This window comes from Oncorhynchus mykiss, chromosome 8 (assembly GCF_057628025.1).
Source record: "Oncorhynchus mykiss isolate SJ-2025 chromosome 8, ASM5762802v1, whole genome shotgun sequence".
Lineage (NCBI taxonomy): Eukaryota > Metazoa > Chordata > Actinopteri > Salmoniformes > Salmonidae > Oncorhynchus > Oncorhynchus mykiss.
In genome coordinates this window covers 13,183,905-13,200,271 of record NC_143029.1, presented here as the reverse complement: position 1 = coordinate 13,200,271, position 16,367 = coordinate 13,183,905, and the positions used below count along the sequence as shown (strand labels likewise).

Sequence of the window (16,367 nt, the reverse complement as noted above, 5' to 3'; positions counted from 1 at the left end):
TTACTTATTCTTACTCGTAATATATTTCTTGTTTTAGAAACATTACAAAGCATGCTCATCTGTTATTTGTAATTTCTAGGGTAATAATATTTAAGTGGCTGGTATATTATTATTTTTGTCTACCTGCAACAGTGGCTGTTGGACCAAGAAGTGAATTTCCCTCTGTGATGTCACATGCTCAGTTATATGTACAATGGAACAGTTGTATGTGTATTTGAATATGAAAATGACAAACGGAAAGGCAAGCAGTAGCCTGACATGTAAATAGGCCTAACTACCAGCACAGAAGCCACAGTGACACTTTTACACTTACGTTTTTTCATTTGATATCTGAGATGTGATGCTCCCTAAATGTGGAGATGGGTCTAAAGTCATGTGAGAGACACTGTCTTAGCTCCATCATTTGGAAAACTTGGCAATGTCATTTGAGCACTGTTCGACATTGTGAATCACTACCACTTGAGAGCCCCAAATCTCTGGTGAATAACAATGGTTTCTAATCGGGCCTTTCTCTTTCCATCAGGCTCCTTTTCTGATGCATCCTTGCCCCTCTTCAGGGAATGGGTCCTGACCTTGCTGTGTTATGGGCACTCAAAGGGCTAATTCCCCCCCAACAAAACCCTCTTGATTGAGACAATCAATGAGGAGTGAAACATCTCCACAGAAGCCGTGTTGAACGAGGCCTTTGTCTCGGCAGAGCACTTTGTATCATTGAAATTCACCAGGCTTGACAAAGTAGCAAGCCGAACATGTTTTCTTTTGGATGGCACTCCCACACGTTCAACTTGTCAATGTGTCAGATCATTCCCATTTCTCAGTCAGTTCATTTAAGATTACCGTAATTGTTTTTGCAATCCAAGTCAACATGGTATCTGAATGGGATGAGGCATGGACGAAGCATGTTCGCCTGAATTTGGCATGAATTGTGATCGATGGGCTAGCTTAGTTTTCTGTGTAACGACTACCAAGCAGCCCATATGCTGAGTAGAATTTGATGGTGGTGACAAAGAGTTGCTTCTATTTTGCTTGTCATTATTCCTACCATGAAACCAGCCTGCGACCAGGTCCTGTACACTTTGTTGAGTGTGCTGCCAAATGTACAGGACTCACAACTCTCATCCTTTCTTTTGTCTTTTTGGTGATACTGTTATGGTTAGCCTATGCTGTACATAATGCTATTTAAACAGTAGTAGGGTTGGATTTCATATGTCTGTGTATCTTATACCCGTTAGCTGTTGTCTTCATGTTAATATTGCATTTGGAAATCTGCCAAGAATCTATTGATTTGACACTTGATAAACACCATATCCTACAATTCGTTTCAGGAGTGAGCGATCACTTGTGCCCTTTTTCAACAGGGTAACTCAAGCATATAATTGTAGGACTGTGCTAACTTGACCGTTAATAATGTTTTCAGTGGGTATTCATCATTATGATGTGAGAATGGAACACTCGATGAAAGGTTTCCTCAGGGCTGCTGCATATAGATCAGATATCATATCGCCTAGCAACGGCCTAAAGAGATCTTACCGTTGGCCAAACATTTTCTGTCTTGTCATCGTGAAGACTAAAAGGGACGATCTCTGACTCTTACAGACTTCATGTTTATTATGCCATCAGTGTTTTATACTGTTTGCTGGCAATGACGCCACGAAGGCAAATTTCCACATTGTGTGGGCAATCAAAAGTGTATATTTATGTTTTCTATTCACATTTGCTCTACAATGCTAACCCAGCTACCAGTGAGTGGTTTATTATAATTTAAAATGTTTTTTGGTCTTGCATGCCATAGCTAAGCCATATTCTGTTCTAGTCCACTTCTTGGGACTCATTTGGCCAGTAATCCCTTGAAAATGTAACTCGGCACGCTCCACCAACTTAGCCTTCCCACAGAACAGTACATTCTAGCTAGGCACCCCTGGGCTCGCTAGCATTAGCATTACACAGGCCCTCAGTCAGCAAGAGCCTCCCAGAACCATGGGGATTCACTCACAATCTTCCATTGATTTGTCCAACTCTGTGGCTTTAGCTCTTTAGCGATACCCTAAAAGTCTCCCCCAGGTCTCCAGAGGGGTCGCTCTACTGTTATTAATACTCACCCTTGTCCAATTGAGTTAAATAACAAATGAAGCTTGTTTGTTTATTATGTGGAAGGCCTATTGTTGTCACCCACCATGTTAGACTCCATTAAGCACTCTATCTCTTGAATAGTGTGCCAATGTAAATCAGCCAGGGTAGAATGGAGTCCAAGAAAGTTCTACTTTAATGAGCATCAATGCTAAAGACTGGCCCATGTCCATTTTGAAACCAAAGTGATGTGGTGTTTTTAGGCATTGACTTAATGGCGAAACATTCTCTCCAAGATTAGTATAGAATTTGCTAAATGTCAAGTGTACCTCTTTAGTGTTCAGTTGCTTTCCAATGTCGTGTTATGGTTGTGTGTTCTTTCAGCGCAACATAGGGCTTATCACTCTGACACTGGGCCTTTCACAAGGAAAAGCTATTTTTGGATAATGTGATGACACATAGTCTAATTTGAACTGGTCTTTTCCCAGCTTGAGAAGACAACTCTTATCCATTTTGTACTAAAATGTAGGCCCGGGCCTCCCGTGTGGCGCAGTAGTCTAGGGCACTGCATCGCAGAGCTAGCTGTGCCACCAGAGACTCTGGGTTCGCGCCCAGGCTCTGTCACAGCCGGCCGCGACCGGGAGGTCCGTGGGACGACGCACAATTGGCCTAGCGTTGTTCGGGAGGGTTTGGCCGGTAGGGATAACCTTGTCTCATCGTGCACCTGTGGCGGGCTGGGCGCAGTGCACGCTAACCGAGGTCGCCAGGTGCACAGTGTTTCCTCCAACACATTGGTGTGGCTGGCTTCCGGGTTGGATGATTGCTGTGTTAAGAAGCAGTGCGGCTTGGTTGGGTTGTGTTTCGGAGGACGCATGGCTTTCGACCTTTGTCTCTCCCGAGCCTGTACGGGAGTTGTAGCGATGAGAGTAATTACTAACAATTGTAGCGATGATCGTTGTAGTGATGATAGTAATTACTAACAATTGGATACCACGAAATTGGGGAGAAAAAGGGGGGTAAAATAAAAAATGTAGGTCTACAAGTTGTGATTTGCTGTTAGATGTTTGATAGGATGTAGGCCTAGCTATGAATCCTCTGAAGTGATGTGAAGTGCAGTCACTGTGATGTGTCCACTAACTTCATTTGTGTTGCGTCTTCTCCAGTGATGGAATGGGGCGACGATGTAAGGCCCCTTTCTGAAGAGGAAGCCATGGTCATCGTCAACCACCAAGCCACAGGGGACGTGTGCACCCTCATGATGTGCCTGCAGGACAAGGGCACGGTAATGGACACCTCCATAGTTGGCATTAAAATGTAGCCTCCTAGACCAGGGTTTCCCAAACTCTGTCCTCGTGACCCCCCCCCCCCCCCGGGTGCTTTTGCCCAAGCACTACACAGCTGATTCAAATAATGAAAGCTTGATGATGAGTTGGTTATTTAAGTCAGCTGTGTAGTGCTAGGGCAAAATCTAAACAGGGCCCCAGGACTGAGTTTGGGAAACCCTGTCCTAGACTACAAATCACTTCAAGTGAATTCAGGGATGAAACTAACAGATCTAGAAGTGACAGTTAAACATGTCCTTAAATGTAAGAGGTAGGACTATTTCTCTATAGAAAATGTCTTGAATTGAACTCTTTCAACCCACTTAGGGGCACTTGACTTGGATGTCTGGAATGTGGTTGGATGATTGTGTGTCTGGGGACCAACTTTCCCTTTAAGAAATATTTTTAAATCCTGCACTGAAAAATGTCAGGTTTACTGAGCGCAAAACGGGACATTGAAAATTCGGTGCAACTTCCAGCGCTTGTTTACTGTGAACTGAGGCTGTACCCACTTGTAATTTTCCATTTTAACAGTGGCCATAGAGGGCTACTGTGGCTATTTGATCATAATGTAGGCCTACCAAAATGGCCTACCATCAAAAACAATGGAGAAAATAAATCCCTTAACATTTTAACATTAATAACTGTTGTATCATTCAGCATACAGTAGCAGCCTGTGTGTGGTGTCCAATGTAGGTGTACATTCCAGGAGACTTTCGGTAGAAACATGTAGGGCTTGACATGAACCCGTTTAATCATTTGTCCTTCACACTAAGAGGTGACTGAAAATGTTGATGCAAGAAACCACTTTACAAAATAAATGCATTATTATTCCCATAATATTATTACAGAGAATTAGACAAATGATGCTACCCTCTGCCTATTGACTACTTTGCATATTCAAGCTTGTTTCAGAATACAACACGGCCTCTTTAAGACAAAAAAAAGCTCTTTGCCTGACTCGCTTTTCAAAGATGCCTAGGAATGTACAAGTGTTGTGCTCTTGTAGGAAGCAATGACTCCCCTATTGCTGACTACAAATAATCTATAAGTGGGCTAATAACTCACTAACTAGCAAAACATATGAACAAAATGTGCATTCGTGGATACATGCAGCTCTCGCTTTGATCTCAAAACAAGCTCATCTACTCACGCTGTAATTCCAGTCCAGTTGAAAGTAAATGGCACAGATCAATGTATGGCAATGGTCTATTTGCATGTAGGCCTACTCCAGCTCTGATTGTGTTTGCTGAGTATCGGCTGAGTAGTGCATGTCATTGCAATAGAGTCCTACTCCGATGTGTTCTGCCTGCAGCAAAATCTCTTGCATAGTTCATTGCATTGAAAATGGCTAATATTGTGTTGATTCAATCACAAGTGCCACAGAAAAGGGAAATGTTGATGGTGTTAACAGGGCAAACTCTAAAACAGTGAGGTAGGCTATATGATCACACTGGTAATAGATCCTTTGCTGTGTTACTTGAGGCACAGCTGAGTGAGCATACATTTGAAATAATTAGCTTTTTATTTTTATATTACTGGACTGATGGTGCCTGGCATCTGATGGTCAGTCTCAGTGGAAGGAGAGAGCAGCAGACTGAGGGTCTGCCTTTCATCCTCCCTCTGCTCTCCCTTTCCTCCACTGACAATGACCAAAAAGGGACACCTTCTTCCAGCTGATTGGGAAACTCGTGTCGCACTGACAGTATCAACTTTGCTGTAGCAATCTTTTATGCCTGCTACGTTACTGCAGACCAGTGGTAAGCCTTATAGTGCACTTGATTTGCTCTCTGGACCTGCCGGGAAGGCAGAGTTTGGACCTTCAGACAGATGAAATGGTTCAAACTGGCAACAGTTCACCTACCTGGCACGCAGGGCAGCTGAATTGGGTGCACCTACTGCCAACAGCCTGAGCTGAAATAAAAATAAAAATAAAAAAACAAATAGGAACACAAGTCTTTATCGTTGGGTTTTTACAGAAATGTTTGGAGATTGACCGGGTTGGTCATCACTGCTCTATAAAGTTAAGTGAAGTTCAATCTCGTGCTTCTCTCTGTGGGCTGATCACGGGGGAGCTGCACAGCGCACTCAGGGCTATGGTCTGGGTGTGATATCCTGCTTAATATACTGCTCAAGGTGGGCTGATGATTGTGTGTGGGTTGGAATATTCACTGAAGCAGTTCTATTCTCCAAGGGAGATAGCTATTCTGCACCACAACATTATTGCATAATATTACTTATCAGTATCAGATGAATGATATTAATAATTAGCCATTGTATCAGCAGGACTAACTGACTATCCAGTATCCACAGTGACACACACTACCTGGAATGTGTTTGACAAAGATAAGATATTGTCATTTGTGACTTGCATATTTAACCAAAATGACATATTTCACCAAAGTTCTACTGTGTGAAAGTAAATAATTAAGGTAAAAGGACAGAAGCGATAATGACCAAAGACCTGAGCCTGGAGTTCAAATCCAGTGGTATTTCTTTGTCTTAGGAATGTCAAATTTGCTAATTGAAGTTGTTTAACCCATTTACACTCATGGGAATTGACCTAACTGGATAGGGCTAAATTGAAATGTTTCTTACAAAAGAAGTATGAAAAATATATGCATAACCATGGCAGCAATTGCAAGGGGGCATGTATTAGACCAAAGGTGTGTACCCAACAGTTCACCTGATAAGACTGAATCCAAACATTACACTGTAGATTTAATGTGCATTTTACATTTACTGTACTTTTTGCTGAATTTGTTAAAGATAAAATATTAAAATACCCTGGATACATTCAGTAACATAATACTATTCCTGGAAAATGTGGGGTAGGTGCAACATAAGACAAAAAAATGACAAGAGTTTGAGTGAGAGGACTAACTGGTGTCTCCAAGTGGCCACACCTCTCCAAAGTGTGCATAGTTCCTAAGCAATTTCAATGCAATTTTATGGCTCAATTTAGGGCTGGGCCTGTGCGATATTTAATTAAATACATTAATTTTTTGGGCGTGATCTTCAGAATGCCTGTATTGCACAAATCCATTTTTTTTTCTTTTTTTTTTACATTTTATTAGCATTTTATGTCCGCTTGCTCTCGTTGTGTTTTTGGTGTCAGATCCTGTGTTCAATGACTGTAGACTGTGTGCATCTTAATATTTACAAACACCAAGCCCCTCCCACTGCTACTCACAGCAATAAGGAAGAATGATTATTTCTTCAGCTCTCTATTTGCATTTCAGTTTTGATCCAACAGAATTGTTCATATGGACACTGAAACGCATTGAGACATTATTTTACTGTAATAGAGAAGTTAACTTTTCTAACAATACAATTTTTATGTCTCAACTCCTCACATTGAGAGCGGAACAGACACTACTAAAATGGCAGTATCAATTCACATTGATTCTGGAAAATGTATGCTCAGTTTGTCACGGTACCGCTAGCAGCATGTTAGCCAAAAATACTATTATACTAGCTGTATTTTTATAAATGTGCAATAAGAATAAAACACAATTTTATATATGGAATTGGCAACTCATTCTGAGAAATAAGGTAGGTCACTTGATTTCAATACGTGGACAGGCTAGCATGCTGTTCAAACAGTTGGAGATGGACAGAAGGGTGTGTTCATAACAATTCAACTGTTCTACCTTGTTAGCTAGCAAATAGATCGCACTTGGCAAAACATAAAATCTAAATATTAGCTGGCTACTCACTAGCATGTGGGCTTATGCTTAATATATAGTTTATGAGACCTGTTAGTTTTCTATAATGCCTTCTACAAGAAATGAGTTTGATTCAATGTGCATTATGCATCGTTCTGTTAAAACTTGTAACAAAAAGAGCATTTTCAACCAGGGTTTCCGTTAGCCGACATTTGGCAATAATATTGCCGCTGGCTAATTGTCCAGGAGATTAATAAATCCCATAGCAAAATAATGCTTTTTAGGCACATTTTTATTTAATGGAAATACCAGCCACAGTAAATGTATTTGACTGGTCTTATCGATCTATAGCCCTCAAACTCAACTCTGCACCTCGAAGCCAATTTCACTGCTTTTTTCATTGTTCCCCTCTAATCAGGGACAATTCATTATCAGGTAGAACACAAAACCAGCAGGCTCAGGACCTCAGAGTAAAAGCTGATTTATGCTTGATCCAATAATGTGGTCCGGAGGCTCCATATGGAGCGTGTGAAGCAATTGCGTGGACTCGAGGCTTGCAGAGGGATGATCGAGCTCCATACAGCGACGCCATGCGCCTCCCAAATGTTGTAACAATGTGGAGTGCTCTGTAGAGCTGCGCATTGAAATGATTGGTTAACGGTAGGTGGTATAAAGGTGTATAAACACAAACTCACTTCACTCAAGCTTTGTTTACAAACTGTACGATGGCTCAAACGGAATGTGGCAGAACTATACTGGTAACTAACCCCTTTTCTACTGTTAGCTAGCAGGCTACCAACTAGCACGGCAGAAAAGGTACACTGTTGTGACTGGATGCCATAGTGTTTAATTTAATGTTATGCTATTATCTGAAGAATGAACACATCCGACAGCAGTGGCTACACTTTCATTTTGGATAACAGGCGGCACCAAAAAGTATGATGATGTCACGTGTGTGAAGTGAATATGCCGAGCGAAGTTGCACTATCAGTTGGGGAGAACATTTGATGGGTCTTGCCAGGAAGCTAATCCTGAAGACGGATGCTTTGCCATCATTGAAATGGATCTTGCAAGCGCTGACCATAATGTAAGTATCAGAGTTTTAGTCTGATGCTGTGGCTGTAACACTGGCTGTTTTGACTTGTGAATGGTATATTTTCTGTAACACACCAATGTTTTTTCTTCAACATCCAACATTCAACATTTCTTCAACATACATCTTCAAGCCCTCTGAGAACTGCCAGCACACAGCTGACATGAAGGAATGTTGGCTGCAAAAGGAGCTGTGGCGTGGCGTGTATGGTATTTGTAATTTACCTCTGAAAATCATATTCTGACATTCCATTGTTTTGTTTTTGTCGTACAGTTGATGTAGATTGGGGCTAATGATTTCCATCACCTTTTTGTCTTTCCACTATCATCAAGCTGTAATGATAGACATTTTAGAAAATTCAACCTCTACTGACTGCACAGCTTCCCAGGCAACCACCACAGCAGGAATGCTGTGATACATAATCAGCTTTCACAAGGAAAAGAAGGGATATGCTGTGAAGAGACCCAACATATTGTAAGGGATAGTTATTCATTTCAAGTCATTTGAGCATTTCGGGCGCACACACACATTCAAATTGCAAACATTGAAAACTTTTACAAAAAAAGGTCAGGACCAAATATTTCAAATTGAGTACTTCAAAAACACATTGTGGAATGAGTAGATCTCTGCATCACAAATTGATAGCATCATAACCTACAACAGTAAATAAAATAAAATTCACTACCCATTTAACAAACATTTCTGTTTTAAAAAACATTACAGGCTAGGTAGACAGGCTCCTGGATGTCCTCTTCAATGAGGTCACCCTTGATCCAGCTCTGTATGTGGGGAAGCTGTGTGTGCTATCCATCCCAGGACCCCTGTAAACCCAATGTGAGAGGCCTGACTAGGAGGCCATATCTTGATTTGTCTCGTGCTACAATCTTGAGTGTGACTGAAGCCTGCTTGATTGAAGCGGGGTATATGGGTCACCCTCCTCCCTATCAATCTCTGTAGTTGGTTGCATTTCCTAAACCCTAAGTAATTAATTTTACATTATGTCACATTTTGTTTAAAAAAAATTAAAATCAAGCATTCGGATTGGAGATGAGTGTTAAATTGTGCGAATCAATGGGGTCCTGCACACTGTAGGGTGGCCGGGTGCCTATATTAGGCTTATGGCTTTAATCATTTATGTCAAATGTCTCACCATTGTTTCTCACCTTTATTTCTCATGAGTGTTCATGTGGACACATTTCTTGGCTATATTGGCCTATTGTAAATGAACAATTAAATGTCTGATAAATACAACTCTTGTCATTAATAATGATAATGCAGAGGCACCAATAAATTGTCCAGTACACTTATTGTATACTCCTTGTCAGGCCTATACAGAGAGAACAGTCGCTAAGTGCGTTGTTGGAGCTGATAGGATCGAAAGTAAGGGAGCTTTGCTCTCGGTTCAGCTTTTGCCATTCAAGTCTTTCCTTAACCCCCTAGAGTCGATGTCAGCGCCACCAAGGACATCTAATTAGCATAACAAAACAATTGCCATAATTTCGTCAGTATAGGCTAGAGATATTTTTTGTTGTTGTTGCATGGGCTGTGTCTCACTCCACTGCATCCGCAAATGTCGCCCTTCCCCATCTGCGGTGAATGGTTGCAGAGCTAGAGCGGTGTTTGTCAGACAGACCATGAGACATCCCGTAAATCGGTCTTCTCACGAAAACGCCTGTAGCATCTGAACCGACAAACCCCTCCTTTAATAACCCCTCTATGAAAAGATGAGACTCTCACGAACACAGGTTGTTAGAAATGTTTTCACATTTATTCTAAGTTAAAAACAGATACCTTATTTCCATAACTATTCAGACCCTTTGCTATGAGACTCTGCATTGAGCTCAAGTGCATCCTGTTTCGATTGCTCGTCCTTCATGTTTCTACAACTTGATTGCAGTCCACCTGTGGTAAATTTTAATTGATTGGACATGATTTGAAAAGGCACAAATATGAGGTCCCTGTCTATATAAGGTCCCACACTTGACAGTGCATGTCAGAGCAAAAACCAAGCCATGAGGTCGAAGGAATTGTCCGTAGAGCTCCGAGACAGGATTGTGTCGAGGCACAGATCTGGGAAAGTGAACCAAAAAATGTCTGCAGCATTGACAGTCACCAAGAACACAGTGGATTACCAAGACTCTTCCTAGAGCTGGCCATCTGGCCAAACTGAGCAATCAAAGGAGAAAGGTCAGAGAGGTGACCAAGAAACCAATGGTCACTCTGGCAAAGCTCCAAAGTTCCTGTGGAGATTGGAGAACCTTCCAGAATGACAACCATTTCTGGAGCACTCCACCAATCAGGCCTTTATGGTAGTGGCCAGACGGAAGCAACTCCTCACTACAAGGCACATGACAGCCCACTTGGAGTTTGCCTAAAGGCACCTTAAGGACTCTCAGACCATGAGAAACAAGATTCTCTGGTCTGATGAAACCAAGATTGAAATATTTGTCCTGAAATAGCAGTGCAGCAACGCTCCCCATCCAACCTGACAGAGCTTGAGAGGATCTGCAGTGAAGAATTTTAGAAACCCCACAATACAGGTGTGCCATGCTTGTAGAGTCATACCCAAGAAGCCTCAAGGCTCTAATCACTGCCAAAGGTGCTTCAACAAAGTACTGAGTAAAGGGTCTGAATACTTATGTAAATGTGATATTACTACTTTTTTTGAAAAAAATGCATATAACCTGTTTTTACTTTGTCATTATGGGGTATAGTGTGTAGATTGATGAGGGGAGAAAAAACGATGTAATAATTTTTAGAATAAGACAGTAACGTAACAATGTGGAAAAAGTCAAGGGGTCTGAATACTTTCCGAATGCTCTGTATGTGGAGATAGTTTAGTCCCTAAAATAAAGGGTTAAATACTTGATCTTTCTTATCTCTCAGATTTAGGACAGACACAGAACCAACTTTTGATAATTTTTTTTGTACGATCTGTTTATCCATGTTTGAAGCAAATGTTTCCATGGACTATTAGCTGTAAGGCCAAATTATGTGTTTCACCCAAAAAAATGTAATACCTTAAGGGGTCCTACAATATCTAAATATTCCATGGTATGACCACAATTCCATATGTTAGCTTAGTAGGAACCCCCGCCATTAAATTGATTTCAAAATACTGACGACGGATCGGCTCAGAGATATTACAACATATGGCTGCTAATATTGAGGCGGCTTATTCTAACGCTTACCCTATAAAAATGCATTATCCCTGATTTGACACATCATTAGGCTACACATCATGAAATGCATTGAGACAAATTACAGACTAGCCTACAAGTATCAAAATAGAGCTCATTTGATTGAACATTTAAATATATTTCAATATGATTGAAATAGGCCTATAGCTTGCTGTTTATTTTAATGCAGTCATTTAGTTTTTTATTTTAAGCATCTTTTTATACTTGTTTTTATCAATTACAAATACATTGGCAACTTTTGTATTTGTAGTCCACTGTTCTGACATCGCAGTCACAGCGAGACGGATTAACCATGTGATTCTATGTTATGGCAGAGATCTATGTATTAAGTGATGAGGGAGGGCAAAAAAGCACCTAACGACGCACTTAGCAGTTCTACGAGTGGTCTGAAGCAGACGTTAGATTACGAGCGTTTTCAAAAGCAATGTTAAAGGTGTAATGTGCAGAAATCACTCAGCCATTTCCTGGTTGCTAAAATCCTACTAGTTTGCATTGTGTAGAGATTCATTGTATCATCAATAACCCAAAATATTGTATTTTAAGCTGGTGTACAAATCTGAGGGTAAAAGATGCTACCGCTTCTTGCTTTCGACGCGTAACAGATCTATAACTCACATTTCTATGTAATTTTGGTCAGGTCTCCCAAAAAGTTACATATTGCAACTTTAACGGTGGTTTTGGGAAACAGCTCCGAGATTTAACAATGCTCCTAACAAGGTTCTAATGAGGAACTTAGACTTAACCTCTTGAAACTAGGGGGCACTATTTTTATTTTTGGGAGAATAACGTTCCCAAAGTAAACAGACTATTTCTCAGGACCAGATGCTAGAATATGCATATAATTGACAGCTTAGGATAGAAAACACTAAAGTTTCCATAACTGTCAAAATATTGTCTGTGAGTATAACAGAACTGATATTGGAGGCGAAACCCTGAGGAAAATCCAATCAGAAAGTGCCTCTTATTTTTAAACCGTTGTGTTCCTATGCACCCCTATTGGCCATTGAAAGAGATATCAACGAGATTCCTTTTTCTACGTATTCCCTAGGGTGTCTACAGCATTTTGACGTAGTTTCGCGCCTTTATGTTGAAGAATAAGCGTAAACGACTACATTGCGTAAGTGGCCAGCTGAGGGCTCTCGGAGTGATTCTTGCGTAAAAGACAGAGGGTGTCATTTTTCCTCTCGCTCCTACTGAAAAGCCAGTTGTCCCGGTTGATATATTATCGAATAGATATTTGAAAAACACCTTGAGGATTGATTATAAAAAAAACGTTTGCCATGTTTCTGTCGATATTATGGATATAATTTGGATTTTTTTCCGGCGTTGTCGTGACTGCTATTTCCGGTGGATTTCTCAACATAACGTGACCAACAAACTGAGGTATTTTGGGTATAAAAATAATCTTTATGGAACAAAAGGAACATTTGCTGTCTAACTGGGAGTCTCGTGAGTGAAAACATCTGAAGATCATCAAAGGTAAACGATTAATTTGATTGCTTTTCTGATTTTCGTGACCAAGCTTCCTGCTGCTAGCTGGACATAATGCTATGCTAGGCTATCGATAAACTTACACAAACGCTTGTCTTGCTTTGGCTGTAAAGAATAATTTCTAAATCTGAGATGACAGGGTGATTAACAAAAGGCTAAGCTGTGTTTCACTATATTTCACTTGTGATTTCATGAATATGAATATTTTCTAGTAATATTTTTTGACCGTTGCGCTATGATAATTAGTGTAGTTGATGACAATTCTCCCGAATCCGGGATGGGTAGTTCCAATTAAGATGCTTTTGGCAAACCGGACCCAGGTCACCAACGACATGTTGCCCATTGCTTACCTTGTCACCTGGAAACGACCACAAAGGTGTTTCAAAGAGCTGTTAGTCAAGGCGAGTTCATGAATATACGCTCACCGCCTGTTCTTTTATGCTTCCTGGTACTTAGAGATTCTGAGAAATTCTGAGCATTTTAATTACATAAAAATATTACGAATGATGGTTTGGTCATTCAAAGGCAATTTTTACTTGGGAAATAGGATGACTGTGGGACCTTTTTTAAGATGAATTGTCATAATCTAAATGTGATTTCTGTCATTCTGAGCACCATGGGTGGACGCCCTAATAAGGTTACGCAGCCAATGTATATGGGTCCGCTAAATTTCTCAACAAAATGTAGTCAAATATCTGACACCACATTTTCCTAACGAAAACCGTGCACACACGCACACACAGGGTCATCCGCACATTCACTCACACACACACACACACACACACATCTACATGTTGACTGCAACAGCTCTACTCGAAGCGCTGCTGGCTGATACTGTACTCTGGCTAGCCAGCAAGTATCTGATTCTCAGCCTCCCTCCAGTTTAACCTGAAATGATTGGCACGTCTTGTGATGGGATGCGAGAACCCAGTCCCTCAGCCAGTGGCTCTGTCCCAAACTCACTGACAGTGTCCCAAATAGCACCTTGTTCCCTATATAGTGCACTACTTCTGACCAGAGCCCTATGGGATTCCCTATGGGCCCAGGTCAAAAGTAGTGCGCTATAAAGGGAACCTTTATCTCAGACTGGCCAATAAAAATAAAATATTAAGATGGGCAAAGGAACACAGACACGTGAACTCTGCTGAGAAGGCCAGCATCCTGGAGTCGCCTCTTCATTGGATGACGTTGAGACTGGTGTTTTGCGGGTACTATTTAATGAAGCTACCAGTTGAGGACTTGTGAGGCATCTGTTTCTCAAACTAGACACTCGTATGTACATGTCCTCTTGCTCAGTTGTGCACTGGGGCCTCCCACTCTTTCTATTCTGGTTTGAGCCAGTTTGCTCTGTTCTGTGAATTGAGTAGTACACAGCGTTGTCTGGGATCTTCAGTTTCTTGGCAATTTATTGCATTGAATAGCCTCCATTTCGAATGGAATAGACTTACGAGTTTCAGAAGGTCTTTGTTTCTGGCCATTTTGAGCCTGTAAACGAACCCACAAATGCTGATGCTCCAGATACTCAACTAGTCTAAAGAAGGCCAGTTTTATTGCTTTTTTTAATCAGCACCACAGTTTTCAGCTATGCTAACATTATTGCAAAAGGGTTTTCTAATGGTAAATTAGCCTTTTTAAAATGATAAACTTGGATTAGCTAACACAAGGTGCCATTGGAACGTGATGGTTGCTGATAATGGGCCTCTGTATGCCTATGTAGATATTCCATAAGAAATTTGTTTCCAGCCACAATTGTCGTTTACAACATTAACAATGTCTACACTGTATTTCCAATCAATTTGTTATTTGAATGGACCATTTAAAAAATAAAAAAAATGTTCTTTCAAAAACAAGGAAATTTTGAAGTGACCCCAAGCTTTTGAACGATACTGTACGTTTCCATTGATCATTGATCATCCTTGAGATGTTCCTACAACTTGATTGGAGTCCACCCGTGGTAAATTCAATTGATTGGACATGATTTGGAAAGGCACACATCTGTCTATATAAGGTCCCATAGTTGACAGTGCATATGAGGTCGAAGGAATTCTCCGTGGAGCTCCGAGATTGTGTCGAGGCACAAATCTGGGGAAGGGTACCACAAATATTGTGCAGCATTGAAGGTCCCCAAGAACACACTGGGCTCCATCATTCTTAAATGGAAGAAGTTGGAATCACCAAGACTCTAGGAAGAGCTGACCGCCCAGCTAAACTGCGCAATCGGTGAAGGGCCTGGGTCAGGGAGGTGACCAAGAAACCGATGGTCACTTTGACAGAGCTCCAGAATTCTTCTGTCGACAGAGGAGAACCTTTCAGAAGGACAACCATCTTTGCAGCACTCCACCAATCAGTCCTTTATGGTAGACTGGCCAGACGGAAGCCACTCCTCAGTAAAAGCACTTGATATCCCGCTTGGAGTTTGCCAAAAGGCACCTAAAGGAATCTGACTATGAGAAGCAAGGTTCTCTGATCTGATTGAACTCTTTGGCCTGAATGCCAAGCGTCTCACCTAGAGGAAACCAGGCACCGCTCATCACCTGGCCAATACCATTCCTATGGTGACGCGTGGTGGCAGCAGCATGCCATGGGGATGTTTTTCAGCGGAAGGGACTGGGAGACTAGTCGGCATCGAGGGATAGATGAATGGAGCAAAATACAGAGAGCTCCTTGATGAAAACCTGCTCCAGAGCGCAATAGGTCAACGACCCTAAGCACACAGCCAAGACAACGCAGGAGTGGCTTCGGGAATAATCTCAAAGTCCTTCAGTGGCCCAGCCAGAGCCCGGACTTGAACCCGATCGAGCATCTCTGGAGAGATCTGAAAATAGCAGTGCAGCAACGCTCCCCATCCAACCTGACAGCGCTTGAGAGGATCTGCAGAGAAGAATGCAAGAAACTCCACCAAATACACGTGCCAAGCTTGTAGTGTCATACACAAGAAGACACTAGGCTGTAATCGCTGGCAAAGGAGCTTCAACAAAGTACTGAGTAAAGGGTCTGAATGCTTATGTAAATGTGATTTTTGTGTTTAATACATTTATAAACATTTCTCAACTTGTTTTTGCTTTGTCATTATGTGGTACTGTTGGGGGGGGGGCTGTAAGGCTGTAATGTAACAATGTGGAAAAGGTGACGGGGTCTGAATACTTCCAAATGCATTGTACATATCTTCCTCAATTATCTCATACCCCTGCACATCGACTCGGTACTGGTACCCCATGCATATAGCCAAGTTATCGTTACTCATTGTGAATGTATTATTACGTGTTTTACTTTTCTATTATTTCGCTATCTTCTTTCTCTCTCCATTGTTGGCAAAGACCCGTAAGGTTGAACCTCCATTCTTGTGATCCAGTTGGTTTGTTCTTTTTGCCAACAACTCTGTGTTCATTCATTGCCACGCCCAGCATGACACTAATGCCCATACTTACTGTGCAGTATAGGACCTAGGCTAATAAACTAGCCCACATCTAATAAACTACATTTCTATCAGTACAACTTAAAGATCAATGCTATAGAGCTGCCTGGA

General features: G+C 41.4%; 1 protein-coding gene and 1 pseudogene across 2 annotated transcripts in view; both read left to right on the top strand.

Moving 5' to 3' along the window:
- lpgat1 (lysophosphatidylglycerol acyltransferase 1) overlaps positions 1-16,367 on the top strand; it is an 82,642-nt gene that overhangs the window by 27,064 nt on the left and 39,211 nt on the right. The window contains exon 3 of one of the 2 annotated variants that reach the window (XM_036984801.2): positions 3,231-3,349. The exons of the other annotated variant lie outside the window; for it this stretch is intronic. Coding sequence (XP_036840696.1) covers positions 3,231-3,349 — 119 coding nt within the window. The remainder of the gene's footprint in view (positions 1-3,230; positions 3,350-16,367) is intronic. 2 annotated transcript variants of the gene reach the window in all.
- On the top strand, positions 5,842-15,631 carry LOC149981395 (uncharacterized; annotated as a pseudogene).